This window comes from Artemia franciscana, chromosome 11 (genome assembly GCF_032884065.1).
Source record: "Artemia franciscana chromosome 11, ASM3288406v1, whole genome shotgun sequence".
NCBI lineage: Eukaryota > Metazoa > Arthropoda > Branchiopoda > Anostraca > Artemiidae > Artemia > Artemia franciscana.
The window spans coordinates 17,628,080-17,648,260 of NC_088873.1; the positions used below are offsets into that span (position 1 = coordinate 17,628,080).

At 34.5% G+C, this 20,181-nt stretch overlaps 1 protein-coding gene across 4 annotated transcripts in view; it reads right to left on the bottom strand.

The window, feature by feature from the left end:
• Positions 1 to 306: 306 nt before the first annotated feature.
• The window catches only part of LOC136032904 (UDP-glycosyltransferase UGT5-like), a 30,401-nt gene continuing 10,526 nt past the window's right edge, over positions 307 to 20,181 (bottom strand). For 2 of the 4 annotated variants that reach the window (XM_065713343.1, XM_065713342.1), the window contains exons 2-4: positions 4,388 to 4,610; positions 3,049 to 3,268; positions 307 to 647 (exon numbers count right to left, since the gene is read on the bottom strand). In XM_065713343.1, coding sequence (XP_065569415.1) covers positions 359 to 647; positions 3,049 to 3,268; positions 4,388 to 4,610 — 732 coding nt within the window. In that variant the 3' untranslated portion in view covers positions 307 to 358. Of the gene's footprint in view, positions 648 to 3,048; positions 3,269 to 4,387; positions 4,611 to 5,446; positions 6,314 to 18,074; positions 18,925 to 20,181 lie in introns of those variants that run through there. The other 2 variants (XM_065713344.1, XM_065713345.1) reach the window with 2 other exon arrangements.

Sequence of the window (20,181 nt, forward strand, 5' to 3'; positions counted from 1 at the left end):
AGCAGTCATTTTATTTTCTGATTATTCTGTAATCCATAAAAAATAATCTTGCTGAAAATCCTACAAATTATTGCAGTTGTTCTCGATTTTATACCCTAAAAAGAAGAGTATGGAAAAATATAAATAACATAAATAGTATTAACTCTAAGCAAGCTTATTACAAAGCCTTACCTTGGTACTTTTGGTTAAATAGAGCTTTACCCTTAGGCTTACCACCACTATAGGTTATATACCTGCATCTTCTGGTATGAACAGGTACAGATTGATTATAAAATCCATAAATCTTCTATGTGTAGCCTATTTAAATTTATGCTAGGGAATAAGTATCTATTTATTTAAATAACATATAAATAAACTATTAGTTCAGTTTCTGTTTTAGCTGTGGCGATATAAACCTTCTTACTATTGACAATAATGCGTATAGGCTTCCTGCAATTAATATAAGAATTATTGAAACAGCCCCTAAAAGGAATAGATAGACATCTAACATCTTTGCTTGGAATCGATTTAAATTGCGAGTTGCTGGTGATAGATGCTGGCCACCTCCATGGCGTAGAATATGCTCCACCCAGTAAACAGCCTCATCCAATGGTTTCATAGGACGATCATGAAAGAGTTCTTGTCTCTTTTTGACAATTCTCGTGTACCTGTAACGAGAAATAACTAAGTTCGGTTTATGGTTGGAAAATTTTTATACGGTTTATGAGAAAAGGTTCTCACCTCCTTTGCTGTTCAATGTAAACTATATCACAACGTGCTTTTACAGAAATTCAACTTGTGTTCAAATTCCATAATGCATCTATGATAAAGTACTATTTAAGTCCGAAACTAACTGCATTACAAATGTGCATGTTCAACAGAAGGAGGGCAGAACCTTAAAAAGAAGTGTAATCTTGAATTAAGTAATATGCCAATGAACAATTAAATGGGGGTTTTTAGCCCTGTGTCTACAAATACAGAAACTTTATTTTAGTCATAGGAAGAAAGGATTGTAGCAGATGCCTCTTTATTTATTATGGTTCATCTTTTTTTTTTTTTTTTTTTCTTTTTTTTTTTTTTTTTTTTTTTTTTTTTTTTTTTTTTTTTTAGAGGTAATCACGGCAAAATTACTGGTCTTGAAAAGCTGGAAAATGGCCTATTCAAAGAAAAAAAATTGTTTAAATAAAGTTTTCGAGTAAAAGAGAAATAGTATCGCAGCAAAGTATCGCACTTGTCATTTGTCAAAAAAAGGAAGGATGGCCCCCAACAATTTAAAAAAAAAACAAAGTTTTTAACGGTAGTATTGTTGGTTTTGAGAGGTAAAGGAACATTTTTCTTCTTAAGGTCCCTTTATATGATAAAACATATTTGAGAACAATTTTGAGAAATTGGTAAATTTAGAACTTGAAAGCTATTTTCGGCTTTTCATACGTTTTTCTTCCATTCCTGAGGTTTTTACCAGAACGATAATTCTGGCCCGAATGGAGTCAAAATATGATCACACATCAGCACCCAAAAAAAATCATCCGGTTTTCAAGGCTATCTGCTTTCGCAATGTTGGTGTTTTTTAATGCACTGCTCCCCCGTTTTGCCTAGAAAAAGAGTGGATATTATCTTTCATGACCCATTTCGAAAATCTTAGTCATCCCCATTGCAATTCCAGTGGGCTTTCCCAGTAGGCAAAGCTCATATAATAATCTCAGTCGCCCACTTTCCTGCAAGTCCTATGGACATGGTCGGTCACAAACCTTTGAATCATTTTTGGGTCTTTAATTGCCTTCAAATGGCCCACAAAACAGATAGACTATTTGCATTAACAATACTCTATGCATTATCTACCTTAGCTCTACCCTAGAATAGATGATATGCCATCATCAAGAAGTGAAATTAGTCATTTTTATGCAATTCTGAAAAAGTTAAGCCAGCCTTACCTCTCACAGAGACTGTCAGCCTGGGCTTGACTCTAATTAGCATGACTCTCGAATCTTTTACTGCTTTCACCAAGCTGACAGGTCAAAATTAGGTCAAAAATTATGTGGTAGTCAAAAATTGTAGAATCAACTCAAAAGAGTAGTCAAAAATTATATAGTTGTTAACATAGTCTGCATAAGCAATTTAAAAAGGAACACAAATTAAATGAAATTAAATGTTTGTCATAGAGATTCTAAACTTAAAGTGAATACATATTATCCGAATCGCGAGAGTGCTATCCCAGCTTCCCTTTAGCCCCATTCTTTACGCTAGAGTTTAAATTTTTCTTCACTGAAAACTCATTAGAATGTAGAAAAACATAACTGTTCAATGTTTGGTAATATAACATGTTTAATTTCCTAATTTTCAACTACAGAATATTTATGGCCACTTAGATGACGCTATTAAATTCTCTTTAACCAGATTATTGTATTAATTAAACCATAATTCAAACTTTAGTGCAAGGACGGATCCCAGTAGGAGTTGGACGGATCCCAGACTACGTACTTAAGCTTGTGTCTGCTTTTTTTAAACTGTGTCTCTTTTTTCTTTTGTCGAAACATTTATTGCTTTAAAACTTGGCCGCAAAGCGTTGAAATTTATAATTTTATCCTCGATATTTTACAGTTGCTGATGATGGTTAAGTTAATTTTTGTTTGTTTTAAGCTTTGTCTCTTTTTTCTTTTGTCGAAACATTTGTTGGTTTAAAAGGTTATCTTTTGTGATTGTATATTAGTTTTCTTGTGAGGCAAAACTAATCCCTAAAATGGCGATACATCGAAACAAATCACTTCAAGCGACTGCAAATGTACCATGAACAATTAGGAAGTACCACTGACCAAGTTGTAATGGCGCAATAAAGCTCAATTTTGTAGGTTTGGTCAATTTAAGTAGCCTTGAACTTTCTTTTTCTCCTTGGTATTGTTCAAGTAAAATATTTTGAAATATATTAGTTCACTAGTTTTTGAGGAAAAGTCGTTTTTTTCCAAAGAGCATCAAAATTATCTCTGTCATTTGTAACTTAGCAGCAGAATAAATATAAAGAAAGCTAGTCCAAAGGATCATGCTCATCTTAATCATGTATAAACTCAAACTTACTGTGTATTATTGAGTAGTTCAGTGATTGTGTTGTAAAGAAGATCTTCCGTCAGGTCATTCCATTCCAGTTTCAAACCGTATCCGTCTCTAACAGCCAAGGCAATGTTAGCGTCTTGGTCCCCCCAAAATGGAAGACCTAATATTGGTATTCCATGACAAATAGCTTCTGTGGTGCTCAGCATACCACCGTGAGATATCAAAAGTCTTGTCTTAGGATGTCCTGCAAAATTTTGAAGCAATTATAAACTTATAAATTCCTCCAATCATAAACTCCTAACGTTACAAGAAATGGATGCCACATTGGCCGAATTCCAAAATTTCTTCTGACAAACTCTTGTAGTTTCGACATCCTGTAAATGCGATTTGATAACTCAAAAACTTTGAATCCTTGGCTGGCCACGCCAAGTCGTCTGTGGCTGCCCACTATTCCTACTTGCTAAATATTCATAATATGACAAATTTTCTTGACGTCTCAATCTACCGATTTCCACCGATTTTTCTCCTATTCGATTTAGTCTTTACAAAGGGAGTCAGTGCAAAGGGAGAACTGACTAAGATAATTACGTGCGCAAACCTACTGAGAAAGCACTAAAAGGAAACCCTCATTACTTTAGTAATGGGAGAGCTATTAAGGCTAGAACACACATGTGGGATCGTTCCCCTTCATCAGAACCGTTCACTAAAAATTAAATCACCGACCAAACAGAATCAAAAACAAAAACGGCTTTAAAAGTAGATGGATGCACTTTCAGACCCATGAGAAAATACCTCTTTTTTAGATCTTAAAAAAATTATTATTCTAAAAAATATTTTGGCAATGGGCCAGGGTACTGTTACACATCTTAAAGACTGTTAGATTATAATATAGCTTTAATTTGGGACTGCTGGTAGCTTACTTCACTCAAAATAAGAGAAACCACTCGAAGAGACGAAAGCTTGGCACAATCACTTCGGATGCTCCTCTTTGACATAGACTTTAAAACTCTATTTCAGCTCACACGCTAATGGCTCTGGCTCAAGGAAACGCCAGTCCTGTTTGGCCTCAAGCAAGAACAAAACTTAGCTTCCCAAAATTCATCATCACATTTATCAATCCGACCTAGGGTCCACACTGTATGCGAAAGCTGAACAACTTAGATCCTTGCCACTTTCTCGCAATAAATTAAATCAGTGGTACAAAAAAGAAAAACAAATGAAATTGCTGCTCCTAAAAAATACAAAACGAACTAGGTTGATATATTAATATTTGATAGACTCTAATATTTCTATTTATACTGTTGTTTAGTATATCTTATTTTTCTATGATAGAAGAATTTTCAGAAAACCTGACATATCTTACCGGCAATATCTTGCTGAGGCAGCCAGCTTCGGAGCATGACGTTCTCTGGAACATTTTCGAACGGCTCGCCAGACCATCTCCAAATGATCTTTTGTGGTAGCCTCCTGAAAGCATTTGCAAAAGCATCCAAATATTGTTTTGGCATCTGCTCACTAGGTATGGCTGAACCAAGGCTGAATAAGATAACGCCCTCATCTCCATCAGAAATAAATTCTTCAATATCCTGGAAAAAAAGATTTCAGACTGAATTAATTCTGACGATTCAAATTCCAACAGAAAAAATGACAAGCAGTTTTGATTCAAAACTAGGCAAGTGGTCTGACCAGCATAAGTGCACATGGTTTTGACACTTATTACAGGGGGATATAGAGTCTCTAGATATTTCAGGGAGGGATGATCAACAGTTCGGTCCCTGGGTCTTGCTAGGGAGGTCTTTTATATGAAAAAATATATATTTTACGATTTTCACCATATTTGAGATTTTATATGTTAATGTTTTTATTATTAGTATTTTGATAGTCAATTGTATTATCTTGCATTGGTTATCGGTACATTAGAGTCCCACGACGTATGTTACAAAATCATAATTCTATGATTTATGTTTTAACTATGGGAATAGACATCAAATGAGAACTCCGAGCTGAAAACATGATAAAATTTTGAAAAGCAAAGGAAAAAAACTAAGACAATAATTCACAATGACGGTTTAAAGAAAGAAGGTAAAAAGATACGGTACTGGACCCTGGAAGTCCAAACGGGCGTTGCTGATCTCCGTTTCAGGACCCTTCAGCCGGGAAATTGGGGGCCAGGCATCCTGTGCTATCGCACATCCTTCCTGCTTACCCTCACCAGATATCTCCAGGTACCCATTTAGAGCTGAGTCGACTCCGGCTTAACTAACAGAGTTATGCCACTAAACCCTGTCCAAAACCAAATAACCAGCCAAACCAAGAATTAAACCTCCGCCTTCGGACAAAGCAAAGGTCGTTTGAGAAACAGAATCAGTGCTTATCTTACTAGTCCATTTTTAGTTTTAGTATGAATCAAAGAAAGACTTACTAACGGGAGATTGGCAGGGCCCTTGCAATGAATGCCTCCAATATCAATTATATTCGGAGGAAGGTTGGCACCACTCCCCATACTATAGTGACTGTTCACTAAAACCATATCAACTGTCTTCACCATTTCGTCAGTACTTGGGATTGAGTAATCAGTTGGGTATAAATCTTTAATAAGTTTTTCCATTTTAGGATAATACACATAATTCAAGTCTATTTCGTGAAGATTTGTGATGAAATGGTTATATACCCTGCCAAAGTACGTGTCTGTTGGTACATACTGATAAGCATCGTAGTCAACCGTAGCTCCCAGGGTGCGCTGTACCCAAGAAAACAGTAGTACAGGAGATATGTAGACTGTAGGTATGTTACTATGAACAGAAATTGGCAATAAGAATTCGTTCAAGCAAGCATCTAATATAAGAAGATCGAACTTCTTATGAAATAGCTGCTTCACGCGTTCATCTGTTAATGTTGTATTAATAATAATTTCCATAAATTGGTCAATTATATCACTAAGGGGAGTCAAGCTAAACGAAACTTTCTTTCTTTCTTCCTGTATATCACCAAACCAATCATTAACAAGAAACATTTTTGATAGTGAATCGAATCCAATTTCAGTGATATTCTCTTTGGGGCTGGAGGGAAATGGTGACAATACGGTGATATGATGACCTTTTTCAGCAAGGCTCCCTAATATAGCATCCATGAAGAATTTGTGGCTTTTTGTAGCTACTTGACTTGCAGCGAGTATGTTTAGTCCATCAAGTTTCTCACTTAAAAGTAGTAGAAATAATAATCCGATCATGAACATGGTAATCTCAGTTTCCAAAGCTTTTACTAATAAGTAGATTACTTACTCAATTATGCTTTGAAAAATGAACGAATTTATTAAATCTGATAAAATTATGTAGAGATTAATGACCAAGCATTAATTGTTTGTATTAGAGATAAGATGAGTTTCATGAAGATTTTCGAAGATGACTCGTGAAAACCATGGATGATTATCGGATATTGACCCCAGTACATCGCTTGAAGATTACTGCCAGGCTCACTGTTGTGTGTCAATGTTTGTGTAGATAACAATTGGTTATTTTCACAGTTTTTGTACATTCAACACTGATTATATATAAACATGCACAACTTTATGGCTCCATGTTGTTCTTATGTCGTCCCTACTCTTTTCAGAGAAAATGCTTCCTTTGCAATTCCTATCTAGCAGTAGCACAACCCTGAGAAATGTAGTTTGAAATATCAGCTTGGTCACAACAAATTTGATCGAGAAAAGATGAGAGAGAGAAAGAGAAAGAGAGAGAGAGAGAGAGAGAGAGAGAGAGACTTTTATTTTAAAAACGACTTTCACAGCGCGTGGCGCAAAATTAGCCTTTCACGTCAGGTGTTACAGTCAGATAAAACTTGTCAAATAAAAAAAAAAGGGAAAAACACAGACACAGACACACAGTGCCAGACAGACACTTGTCAGATTACAAAAACTGATCATCAACTAAAAAACTGAGTCAATACAACAAATTCACTGATTGATAATGGTTACAAATGCAGGGATGAAACTCCTCCTGATCTCTCGTGGATTGGTGGGAGAGGTTGAAGGATGGGGACTTTCGGGGGGGGGATAAATCTTAGAAACGGGGGTTTGTCATGGCTTTATTGCCAAACCGGGTACACGGGAGGGTTCTTTTCTCTGATAGGGTAGTAATCTGGAAATGTTTAAGAAGAAAGTGATATGGGAGTTTACCTTGACCATAGATAATTCGTAATGCTCGCTTTGGGACTGACTCTAATGAATAGGATTGGGAGGTAGTTAAGCCAAAATGCCAAACCGGACAAGAATATTCAAGAACAGGGCGAATGAAACTTGTATAAATTCTTAAAAGGTGGAATGAAGGGCAAGAAAACTTGAAGAAAATTTTAAGCGTAGAAAGTGCAAAATTAGCTTGCTTTGTGATGTTAGTAACGTGGAACTCCCAATTCAGATCGCTCGAGATTAGGAAGAGATATTAGAAGGTGTTTCAGGAAGAGATAGCTTACGGTATACAAGGTGTGGCGGAAAAGTAATGAGATTGATTTTTTTTCATGACAAAGCTTTTATTTCTTTCAAACATTAATTTTATCCCCTTTGAATTAGTTCCTTTGGGCAGGTACTGAATTTGTCTGAATACTCAATGAAAGGCAGAGTATCTGGGCATTAAAATGTCTTCTTTGAGGCATCTGACATCCCTTCCCGTACTTACAAAGCAACATGTCACTTTTCCTCCATAATAACTGATATGCACTTTATGCACTCATGCGGCACTGAGTATAATCTTATGAAATATGAATTAAAGGAGGTTGGTTAATTGAAATATAAATGTCAACATCTGTCAGCAATCTTTTCTGCAATAAAAAGGGAGGTATCATCCGTAACAGCCTTAATCAGGCTCACTATAAATGAAGGAGGAGGAGATATTAATTCCTACTCCCCCCTCACGCCCTTTCTATGTCTGTCTGAAGACTTTTTTTTAGAGCAGTTTGAAATAGAAAATTAAAGAAATTTATTTTGGTTTAATACAATATAAATAAAAATGTTTTTTGGTTTAATAATTATATGTGGAATATTAGTAGTGGTACGATTAATTGAAATTTATGTGTTAAGGGATTTTTGTTCCCGACTCTGTCGAGTTTTCTCTCTGTCGAGAATTTAATATGTTGTGTAAATATGGTATTAATAATAAAACGTTGAACCTTTGGCCTCATGAAGGCGTATACATTAAAATACGCTCTTTTAGGTATCTGTCCCCCCTACCGACACAATTAACCACAACCCTCCTTCATAATAGAGGTTACGTAGCTATACATCCCTGAAGGCAATCTAAAAAAAAATCAAATGAATCAACTTAGGCGAACAGTTCGTGGTAACGAACTGTAAGTGAGGAGCGACCTGACTCAATAATACCGAAACTCTAAGAAACGGAGTAGTGATACCAATAAAGATGTCAAAAGAATTGAATTTTTATGCTGATTTCAAATATATAAGTCTCAGTGAGTTTCATATTATCCATAAAAGGTTACGAGCCTGAGAAAATTTGCCTTATTTTTGAAAAAGGGAGAAACATCCCCCTAAAAGCCATAAAATCTTAATGAAAATCATACCATCAAATTCAGCGTAATAGAGAGCCCTTCTGTAGAGGTTTCAAGCTCCAATGTGAAAAAATGTGGAATTTTGGGTTTTTCGCAAGTAGAAAGATCACGGATGCGTGTATATTTATTTATTTTTTTTCAGGGGAGATCTTATCAACCAAGTTTCATTAATTTTAGTCTTGCCCATCAAAGGCTACGAGCCTGAAAGTCTTTGCCTGATTTTCGGAAAAAGGGGAGACACCCCTTAAAAGTCATAGAATCTTAATGAAAATCACACCATCAAATTCAGCGTATCAGAGAACCCTACTGTGGCAGTTTCAAGCTTTTATCTCTAAAAATGTGGAATTTTGTTTTTTTTTTTTGCCAGAAGAAAGATCCCGGATGCGTGTTAATTCGTTTGTTTGTTGTTGTTTTTTTCAGGGGTAATCGTATGGACCCAGTGGTCCAAGAATATCATGAGAGGGCTCATTAAAAAGATATTGAAAGTTCTAGTGCCCTTCTTAAGTAAACAAAAAGATTGGAGGGCAACACGGCCCCCTCCCCCACCCCTTTTCAATCCAAATTCGTCCAATTAAAATTTTGAGATAGCCATTTTGTTTTATCATAGTTTAAAGGCCCAATATATATACCTCTGGATATAATATGATTCCCCCCCCCACAACCCCAGGGTAAAAGTCTTTAAGTTATGAAAATTGCTCATTGTTTACGCATAGTATTTGTTATTGGGATGCATACATTTTGGGATGGGAAGACAAATTTTCTGCTGTTTTTTTCACGGGGGAACTTTTCATGGGGACGGAAGTCTCCAGGGATAAACTTGTGAGAGGAAAATATACACTGGGGAAAATTGCCAAAATTCCTATGAAAAATTATTTTTATATTTCTAGCTTTCTCTTTTCCGTTTCAGTTTTACGCGTGGAGTTGTTAAGGATAATTTTCCTCGATAAATTTTCACCGGGGTCGACTTGTCTAGAAGAATATATCAGTGGGGAAGGTATTTCTTCATGGGGGTGGGACCGGATTTCCTGGAACTATTTAAAAACGATCGAAAATTAAATATTAAAAAAACAAGTTTTTTCGACTGAAAGTAAGGAACAACATTAAAACTTATAAAGAACAGAAATTATTACGTATTTGAAGGGAATATTACGTATTTGAAACGAAATATATATTCGTATAGCCTATATATTTATTCTGTGATGCCGGATGCACTTTGGTTTTCCATTCCATTGATATTAGCATGGAAAACATGCTTAGTTTACTTTAATTACATTATACTTTCAGTTATCTCACGTAACTTAGGTTGCTTTGGAAGTTAAATATTTTTCAACTTAGGGATAATCACTTGAGAAATTTATAACAGCCTAGGCTTGAAAAATGGTATGAATTAAATATACGAACATTGATTTTTATTAAAATAGGCCATATATATTCAATCCAAAGAACAAATATTACAAGGACACTTTCCAAGATGGGCGAATCATCTTAGAATTTTGTCGTAGCTACTAAGTGATTCTGGGATTGTGACCTTTTACAGTGTCTCAATTTTTAAGTTTAAGAATACAATTTTAGGAATGGGTACGTAAAATAGTTAAATTGTTAACATTTGTTTACAAATCTAAATATTTAGCTGAACTATTTGATAAGTAAGATAAAACACCTGCTATTGGCTTGCTTCTGATCCTCTGGTAATTTATTATATTTTATAATTATTAAATATTTATTATTATTAAATGAAAACTGATGCAGGATGCAAAAAGTTTTTCAGAAGGTTTTCAGTGGCCACTGGTAGGTGCTATAGAAAACCAATAAAGGCTTCATTCTGTAACAAATCGGGGTAACGTTTTGCCAATTATGAGGGGTTTAGCCAACTTTTAGGATAAAACAAATGGCAAAAATAGGAAGAACTTTAACATGAATTTTCCAAAATCTAGCAGCATTTGTTTCTTTCATTGACTTTCTTTAATAAAAGTTCAAAATCTGTGATTAATCCTAAAAATTACTTTTGAAATAATAAAAACAGTGCTCTTGTTTCAATTTGAACGGGAAAATTTCAACGTGAAGAGACTCAAGTAAAATATTGTCAGTTATGCTACTTAACTTAGGCTACTTAAGACAATGTGCATTCGGCATTAAAATAATTATCATTTTAACCTTTTATTTTGCTTAGACTATATGACTTTTCAGGAACGAATACGCCACCAAGAAGCATTGCTTTCTCTGCAATTGAGAAGCTCAATATATAGTTTTTGATACTTCTAGATCAATAAAATTTTAACTTTTCTTCAATTCTTTCAATGACTACTGACAGAGGCGTATATCCAGCATTTTTATTGAGGGACAAGAAAGATCCATATCCGTATAGTCAAGGGGCATGGGCAATATAATAATTTTTCTCAAACTTTGTCGGTGTTAATTCGGGATGGAAGTTATGTTAGGTGTTAATGAGGTGTTTTATGAGGTGTCAATTCGGGAATGAGGTGTTTTATGAGGTGTTTTAGGTGTTTAATGAGATGATAATTCATAATGGGAAGGAAGGGCACTAAGTGTCTTTGTGATAAGATATTACAATGGAATTTACAAAAATATTCCCAGTATCACTATTTAAAGTGATAACTTTACGATCAGTATTTTGAAGTTACTTAATTTTTTTATTTATCAACCAGTATCAGTTACTTAATACAGCATGCAGTAATTTATATATAAACTATAATACCAAGCTTAGATTGATAATATATTTTGTTGGGTGATTTAACATGATCTTGATATTCAATTAGCTGTTATTCATTAAGTTGCACTTTTGACGTAATATTATCATCATTTCACAATTTGGTTGTCTTCAGCCAACCAAAGTACAAACGAAATGAAGATCGCACCTTAGTCACTTCTTGTTTGCACAGCCCTGGAACTGAAATATTTAGGATAACTGAAGTCCAGAGTTTAATAGATCTTTAGAATTTGTTCACATCAAAATTTATGATCCGATGATGAAGCCAAAGCTACTGTCAACAGTCGTTTCGAGCTTTGCACCCAACTTGTTTATTTGTTCTAAAGATCATTCCGAGTTTAATGATAATTGTTCACATGATCAGTATTTATCATTATATTGATTCATCACAATTTTATTCCAATTAATATTGGCATATATTAATTATTTAAATGAAGAAGTAGATGTTGGTTGCTGCTCTCTTGTCTTTTATTTATTTTTACTGAGCTTATAATCCATTTATTCTGACACTGATTTTGACTCCAGGCCTACCAGGTCAAAAGACTACAATTAGTTCTGTCAGAAATGTGGTAGACAAATCTTAAGATAAGAAGAGTACAGATATACTTGCAGACATATTAACCTTGGGAAAAAAATCACATCAGCGGTACGTCAACCATACTTTTCTGATTTTTCAGGAAAGTATTTTCCTGACTTCCTTTCCTAGTTTGTGCAAAAATTGATCCTTTATTTTAAGCTGAATCTTTTTAATCCAATCCTTATCATAAGGTAAGAAACCATGAAATTCGATTTTCAAATTACAGAGAAAAAGGCCTTTAAGTTCTAAATTGTCGTGACTGTAATGGAATGTACCACAGAACACTCCTAACGTCGATGCTCCAATTGACTTTTCGCGGGTCCTTTTAATATCCTACGGGGGTGCAGAGGTAGTGACAGAACATCAAACAGCCATAGAACACGAGCTTAAAATTATGAAACAGAAGCCGTGGAATTGCGATTAATCTGTAATATTAATTCTTTTTATTGCCAACCATGCAGAAAGTTAGATCAATATTCTGACTCTCGTGCGATCCCTGCGACTGTTATGAACTCAAAGGTAAAACAAGACTTGTCGTTTTCATGGATACCCTGAAGACTGTCTTTTCTTAAAATTTTTAAGAAATACATTTGATTGCATTAGGACAAGGGATATAATTTAATTAATTATATAATAATAATTTAATTTAATTGTAATTAAAATTAATTATAATAATATATTAATATTAATATATTTATTTATATATTTAATAATTTATTAATATATTAATATTAATATTATAATATTAATACTAATATTAATAATATATTAATATAATATACTAGCTGTTGGGGTGGTGCTTTGCGCCACCCCAACACCTAGTTGGTGGGGGCGCTTCGCCCCCCAAGCAACCCCCCCCCCGCGCGCGTAAGTCGTTACGCGCCATATTAGTTATGCTCCATTGTAGTTGTGTCCCTATGTCCCACCTGTGAATATATATATATATATATATATATATATATATATATATATATATATATATATATATATATATATATATATATATATATATATATATATATATATATATATATATATATATATATATATATATATATATATGTATATATATGTATATATATATATATATATATATATGTATATATATATATATATATATATATATATATATATATATATATATATATATATATATATATATATATATATATATATATATATATATATGTGTGTTTTTAACTACGTAAAACTTGCGAATATACAACATTCTTCGCTGTCCCATTGTCTGTGCATATAAATCGATTGTCAGGTTTACCGACTCTTGAACATGCAACATATAATGGTCCATGGGAAAACAATCCGTATTCAGATCTATACCTCATGATTCTAATGATTGCCCTTGAGCTTTGTTGACGGTGATTGCTAATCGATCATTCCCTGTGTCGCCGTCGTCATTTATATATCCCCCTGTGCCCCTCGGCGTCCCCGTTGTAGTTGTGTCCCGGTCGTCATTTATATTCCCTGTGTCCCGGTCGTCATTTGTGTCCCGGTGTCCCAGTCTGTGATTTCTCTTTGAGTGTCCCGGGCGTCATTTATATTCCTTGTGTCCCAGTGTCCCGGTCGTCATTTGTGTCCCGGTGTCCCGGTCTGTATATACATTCGTTTTTGAATTGGTCTTTTTTTTAATTTTTAGTTTTTTACCTTTTTTTAGTTTTTTTAGTTATACCTCATGATTCTAATGATTGCCCTTGAGCTTTGTTGATGGTGATTGCTAATTCAACATTCCCTGTGTCCCCGTCGTCATTTATATATTCCCCTGTGCCCCCCGTCGTCCCCGTTGTAGTTTTGTCCCTGTGTCCCGGTCGTCATTTGTATCCCGGTGTCCCGGTCTGTATATACATTCGTTTTTGAAATGGTATATGATGAAATAAATTTTTGTATTTTTCCCCTTTTTTTGTTTTTAGTTTTTCTTTGGTTTTTAGTTTTTTAGTTTTTTTAGTTTTTTTTTTCTTTTTTCTTTTTTCTTTTTATTTTTTTTTATTTTTATTCTTTTTAGTTTTGTTTTTCTCCTCTATTTTTCATTTTTTTCCTTTTTCTTTTTTTTTCTTTTTTAGTTTTTTTAGTTTTTTAGTTTTTTAGCCTTTGTAGTTTTTACCTTTTTTTTTAGTTTTTTTTTAGTTTTTTTTTACTTATGTCCTGGTCGTCATTTATACTCCCTGTGTCCCGGTCGTCATTTGTGTCCTGGTGCTTTGTTGATGGTGATTGCTAATCGAAAACTCCTTGTGTCCCGGTCGCTTTCTCTTTGAGTGTCCCGGTCGTCATTTATATTCCCTACTAGCTGTTGGGGTGGCGCTTCGCACCCCCCCCCCCAAGCCCCCCGCGCGCGTAAGTCGTTACGCGCCATATTAGTTGTGTCCCTATGTCCCACCTGTGAATATAGATATATAGATATATATATATATATATATATATATATATATATATATATATATATATATATATATATATATATATATATATATATATATATATATATATATATATATATATATATATATATATATATATATATATATATATATATATATATATATATAAAAATAAGTTGTCTGTCTGTCTGTCTGTGGATCAGGTGACGTCATGTTTCTGTGTTGACTGACGTCATGAAATTAGGAATATAAATGACGACCGGGACACAGGGACACAAGTACAACGGGGACGCCGGGGGCACAGGCGGGATATATAAATGACGACCGGGACACAGGGATTGTTCGAATAGAAATTACGGACCGGGACACCGGGACACAAATGACGACTGGGACACCGGGACACAGGGAATATAAATGACGACCGGGACACTCAAAGAGAAATTACAAACTGGGACACCGGGACACAAATGACGACCGGGACACAGGGAATATAAATGACGACCGGGACACAGGGACACATCATTAGAATAATGAGGTATAGATCTGAATACGGATTGTTTTTCCCATGGACAATTATATGTTGCATGTTCAAGAGTCAGTAAACCTGACAATCTATTTATATGCACAGACAATGGGACAGCGAAGAATGTTGTATATTCGCATGTCTTACGTAGTTAAAAACATATATTTATATCTATCTCTATTCACAGGTGGGACACAGGGACACAACTACAATGGCGCGTAACTAATATGGCGCGTAACGACTTACGCGCGCGGGGGGGCTTGGGGGGGCGCGAAGCGCCCCACCAACTAGGTGTTGGGGTGGTGCGAAGCGCCACCCCAACAGCTAGTATATATATATATATATATATATATATATATATATATATATATATATATATATATATATATATATATATATATATATATATATATATATATATATATATATATATATATATATATATATATATATATATATATATATATATATATATATATATATATATATATATATGTTTTTAACACGTAAAACTTGCGAATATACAACATCTTTTGCTGTCCCATTGTCTGTGCATATAAATAGATTGTCAGGTTTACCGACTCTTGAACAAGCAACATATAATGGTCCATGGGAAAACAATCCGTATTCAGATCTATACCTCATGATTCTAATGATTGCCCTTGAGCTTTGTTGATGGTGATTGCTAATCGACCATTCCCTGTGTCGCCGTCGTCATTTATATATTTCCCTGTGCCCCCCGGCGTCCCCTTTGTAGTTGTGTCCCTTCGTCCCGGTCGTCATTTATATTCCCTGTGTCCCGGTCGTCATTTGTGTCCCGGTGTCCCAGTCTGTGATTTCTCTTTGAGTGTCCCGGGCGTCATTTATATTCCTTGTGTCACGGTGTCCCGGTCGTCATTTATATCCCCCTGTGCCCCCCGGCGTCCCCGTTGTAGTTGTGTCCCTGTGTCCCGGTCGTCATTTATATTCCCTGTGTCCCGGTCGTCATTTGTATCCCGGTGTCCCGGTCTGTATATACATTCGTTTTTTTTAGTTTTATTTTTCTCCTTTATTTTTCCTTTTTTTCCTTTTTTATTTTTTTTCTTTTTTAGTTTTTTTAGTTTTTTAGCTTTTTTTGTTTTTTTATTAGTTTTAGTTTTTTTTTTTAGTTTTTTTGTAGTTTTTACCTTTTTTTAGTTTTTTAGGTTTTTTTTACTTATGTCCTGGTCGTCATTTATACTCCCTGTGTCCCGGTCGTCATTTGTGTCCCGGTGCTTTGTTGATGGTGATTGCTAATCGAACATTCCTTTTGTCCCGGTCGCTTTCTCTTTGAGTGTCGTCATTTATATTCCCTATGTGCCGGTGTCCCGGTCGTCATTTGGTGTCCCGATGTCCCGGTCTGTAATTTCGTCAGTCGAAAACATAACGTCAGTCGACACACAAACATGACGTCACTCGACAGACACACACACACACACACACACACACACACACACACACACACACACACACACACACACACACACACACACACACACACACACACACACACACACACACACACACACACACACACACACACACACACACACACACACACACACACACACACACACACACACACACACACACACACACAGACAACTTATTTTTATATATATAGATAATTAATTGTAATTTAATTATTATAATTAAAATAATTTAATTTAATTATAAATTAATAATAGGATTGCATGAGGACAAAGGGATACACAATTAAATTCAGCAATATGAGCTACATGATAATAAAGAAGTTTCCAAAATGCTGTTAATATGACATTTTCGAAGTAACCTTAAACGATCATTTGAACGATAAATACATGACACATACAGTTTGGATTCTTACGAGGTGTTCAATGACTACACAGTCTTTTGATTGTTCCGTATATAGGTTCATCCAAACAATATTACATAATATGCATGATTAACTTCATCTAGCCTAAACTAGAGCGAAATAAGGGAAATAATGTTTATATTGGATTAAAAAGAGCCTATGAGCTCTTTACATGGCTCCTATGTAACGGACCATGGAGCCTTGTAGGGGTAGAATGTTATTGTTGTCCATTTATATTGATGTCAATAAACTGAACTGAACTGAGCTAAAAATATTATTCAAAACATCTTGGAGATTGCATTACACAATATTCTTGAAATGTTACCATCATTAACTTAAAGCATGAGCCTTAAACAAAATTTGTTCAACTTAGACTAGAGTAATTGTACTGGAGTTTTATCTTAAAAACTGTAACGGATAGGACAGAATTATGCAAAGTTTGATTCCAAAACTCTAGAAGTACTTTAGAAAAGCTAAAAATTCTCAGCATCGAAAGTTCTTATGAGTTTATACTGTTAATAAGGAATACATAGACACTTTTCAGTTTCATATTGTGTCTAGTTAAAGGTGTGATAATCCATTATGCAATTTCTTGAGATTCTAATTTCTTATGGTTTTTCAATTTGTCACCTAAATTGGACTTTTGTATGAAATTTAAAGCAAACCTGATTTCGAGTGCTGGGTTAAAAATGAGCTACAAGAATCTCAAGAGCTACACTTCTGACACATAATAGAAAAGCCTTTAAATGCTGATAAAAATATACAGAATTTATTGTATTTTCTCCACAAAAGACTTGGCTTAGAAAATTTCTAGGTTGAACATCTATACAACGAACAAAAAAAATCTACTGAACAATAGTAACTTTTAAGAATTGTTTAATGTATCAATAAATATTCTAAACGTAAGTAACGTATATTCACACGTAAATAAACATTCTAAATCTTAAATAAACTTAGTCTGACATACTCAACCAAAATTTAAATTATCACTGCCAAATCACCACCGAAATTACCATTGTGGTGTCTACAAAGTCCACCTGTGTGATGCTGACATCTAATTATAATTTAAGTAGATAGCGATCAAATTCCACCTTACAGCACCCGTAAAGGCTGCTGTATCCTTTTTTATTTACTATTGCTAAGAAAAACATGGTGTTTTGATGGTAGGTATCACGCAGATTATATAGTTAAATCTTATAGCATGTCTAGACATTCAACTTTTTCTTCAATTTAAAAGTATTACCACAGAATTTCGCTTTCTATAAAGACTTTGCAAAAAATAAAAAAAAAGAACGTCATGAACTGGGCTGAGCTTGGCCATCGAAATTTTTAATGTTTTTGTTTTTTGTGTATTATTTTTATCTGTAGCTTATTTGAATGCCTTTTCTGAAGATTTTAAAAAGTCTGACTGAAAGTTTACTTACTTGAGGCAAAATGTTAGGTTTCTTGCAGTGAATTCCTCCTACACGTACCATATTTGGAGTAACAGCAGTAACACTACCTGTTGTATAGTGGCTATTCACAATCGCGAAATCAGCATTTTGCACTAACTCCGAAATAGGTAATATCTCAAAAGCTGATGGGTATAGTTCAAGCATTAGCTTCTCCATTTTAGGGTAAAGAAAGTAGTTCATATCAACTTCAAAAAGATTAACAAGAATGAAGTTAATTAGCTTTTTATCAAAGGAATGACCAGGCACTAGCTGAAATGCATTATAATCAATTGGTGAGCCTAAGTGGCGTAAAACCCAGGGAGGTAAGGGTGCTGGTGATAAGTAGATAATTGGTATATTGTTATTTGTCGCTATAGGTAGCAAGAATTCATTCAAAAATGAATCTATAATTAATAAGTCAAATTCTGAGCTGATATTCAGTACTTCTTGGAATCGATTGTCTTGAAAAGTTGATCTTATGATTGTTTCTAAATGGTGAGTTAAAACATCACTCAATGGTGTCAAGCTGGGAATTTTTTGTTCTCTCACTTTTTGTAGCTTACCGAACCAGTCCTTATCGTCAAATATATTTGCCAGTTCATGATAAGTTATATCTGTTATATTTTCAAATTGTTTAGTTTCATATGGTGATAAAAATGTTATGTTATGTCCACGTTTACCTAGCTCTTGTAAAATCGAATCAAAAAAAAATTTATGACTCTTTGTGCTAACTTGGGTTGATGCCAGAATCTTAGCACTGTTTGCAATTTTTGAAACACATAATAAAATTAATATGTATCGAAAGCTCATGTTTACTGCCCAAAGTTTATAAATTGACTGAAGATGTAGCCTTCAATTCTATGATTTAAGGATTTATTAAAAGATAAGCCTAAAGATTAGCAAAATTTGGTTGTGGTAATATGTTGCTAGTCCAACTTTATTAAAGTTGAATTCATATAATGATGATAAGCAAGATCTTATCTGTCAGCAATTTCACTTTGTTTTTCCTATAGGTTTCCAGCAAACTGGCCGGGCTTGGACTACACATCAAAGGAAGACGAAACAGATTGGGCATTCCCCAAAGGATGACTGGAAAGTTTGTCAGGTTTGCGTTTTCTCGTTTAAAATGGAAAATTGTGAGGTCGATTGTGTCCTGGCTTTTATTGATAATTAAACTTCTTCAGTTTAGTGCTGTGTAATCTATTGATATTCAATGAAGAGCATTTATTTTTCAGAACTTTTTCGGAAATTTATTGCATCCTAGCTAGGGCGGCTAGGATGCAGAACCTCCTAACCTCCGAGTATGGAAAATTTTATTTTTAACTAGCTGTTGGTGTGGCGGTAAGCGCCACACCAACACCTAGTTGGTGGGGGTGCTTCACGACAACATCCGCCCCAAGCCCCCCCCCCCGCGCGTAAGTCGTTACGCGTCGTATTAGTTACGTGCCATTGTAGTTGTGTCCCTGTGTCCCACCTGTGAATATCTATATATATAAAAATAAGTTGTTTGTTTGTTTGTCTGTCTGTCTGTCCGCATATGAGGTCTGAATTATTTCATCATATACCAATTCAAAAACGAATGTATTCAAGCCGAAGTAGCTGAGTTGGTAAAGCGTTATGTTCCAGGTCCGAGAGGTTCCAGGTTCGAACCTTGGCTTTAGCATTAATACAAAAGAAGAAAAAAACTAAAAAAGGTAAAAACTACAAAAAAAAACTGAAAACAACTAAGAAAAAGGTAAAAATAAAAATAAAACTAAAAAAAAACATCTATATATATAAAAATAAGTTGTTTGTTTGTGTGTCTGTCTGTCTGTCCGCATATAACGTCTGAATTATTTCATCATATAGTAATTCAAAAACGAATGTATTCAAGCCGAAGTAGCTGAGTTGGTAAAGCGTTATGTTCCAGGTTCTAGGTCCGAGAGGTTCCAGGCTCGAACCTTGGCTTTAGCATTAATACAAAAGAAGAAAAAAAAGTAAAAACTACAAAAAAACAAAAAAAAAACTAAAAAAGATAAAAACTACAAAAAAAAACAATTCAAAAACGAATGTATATACAGACTGGGACACAGGGAATAAAAAAAAATAAAAGGAAAAT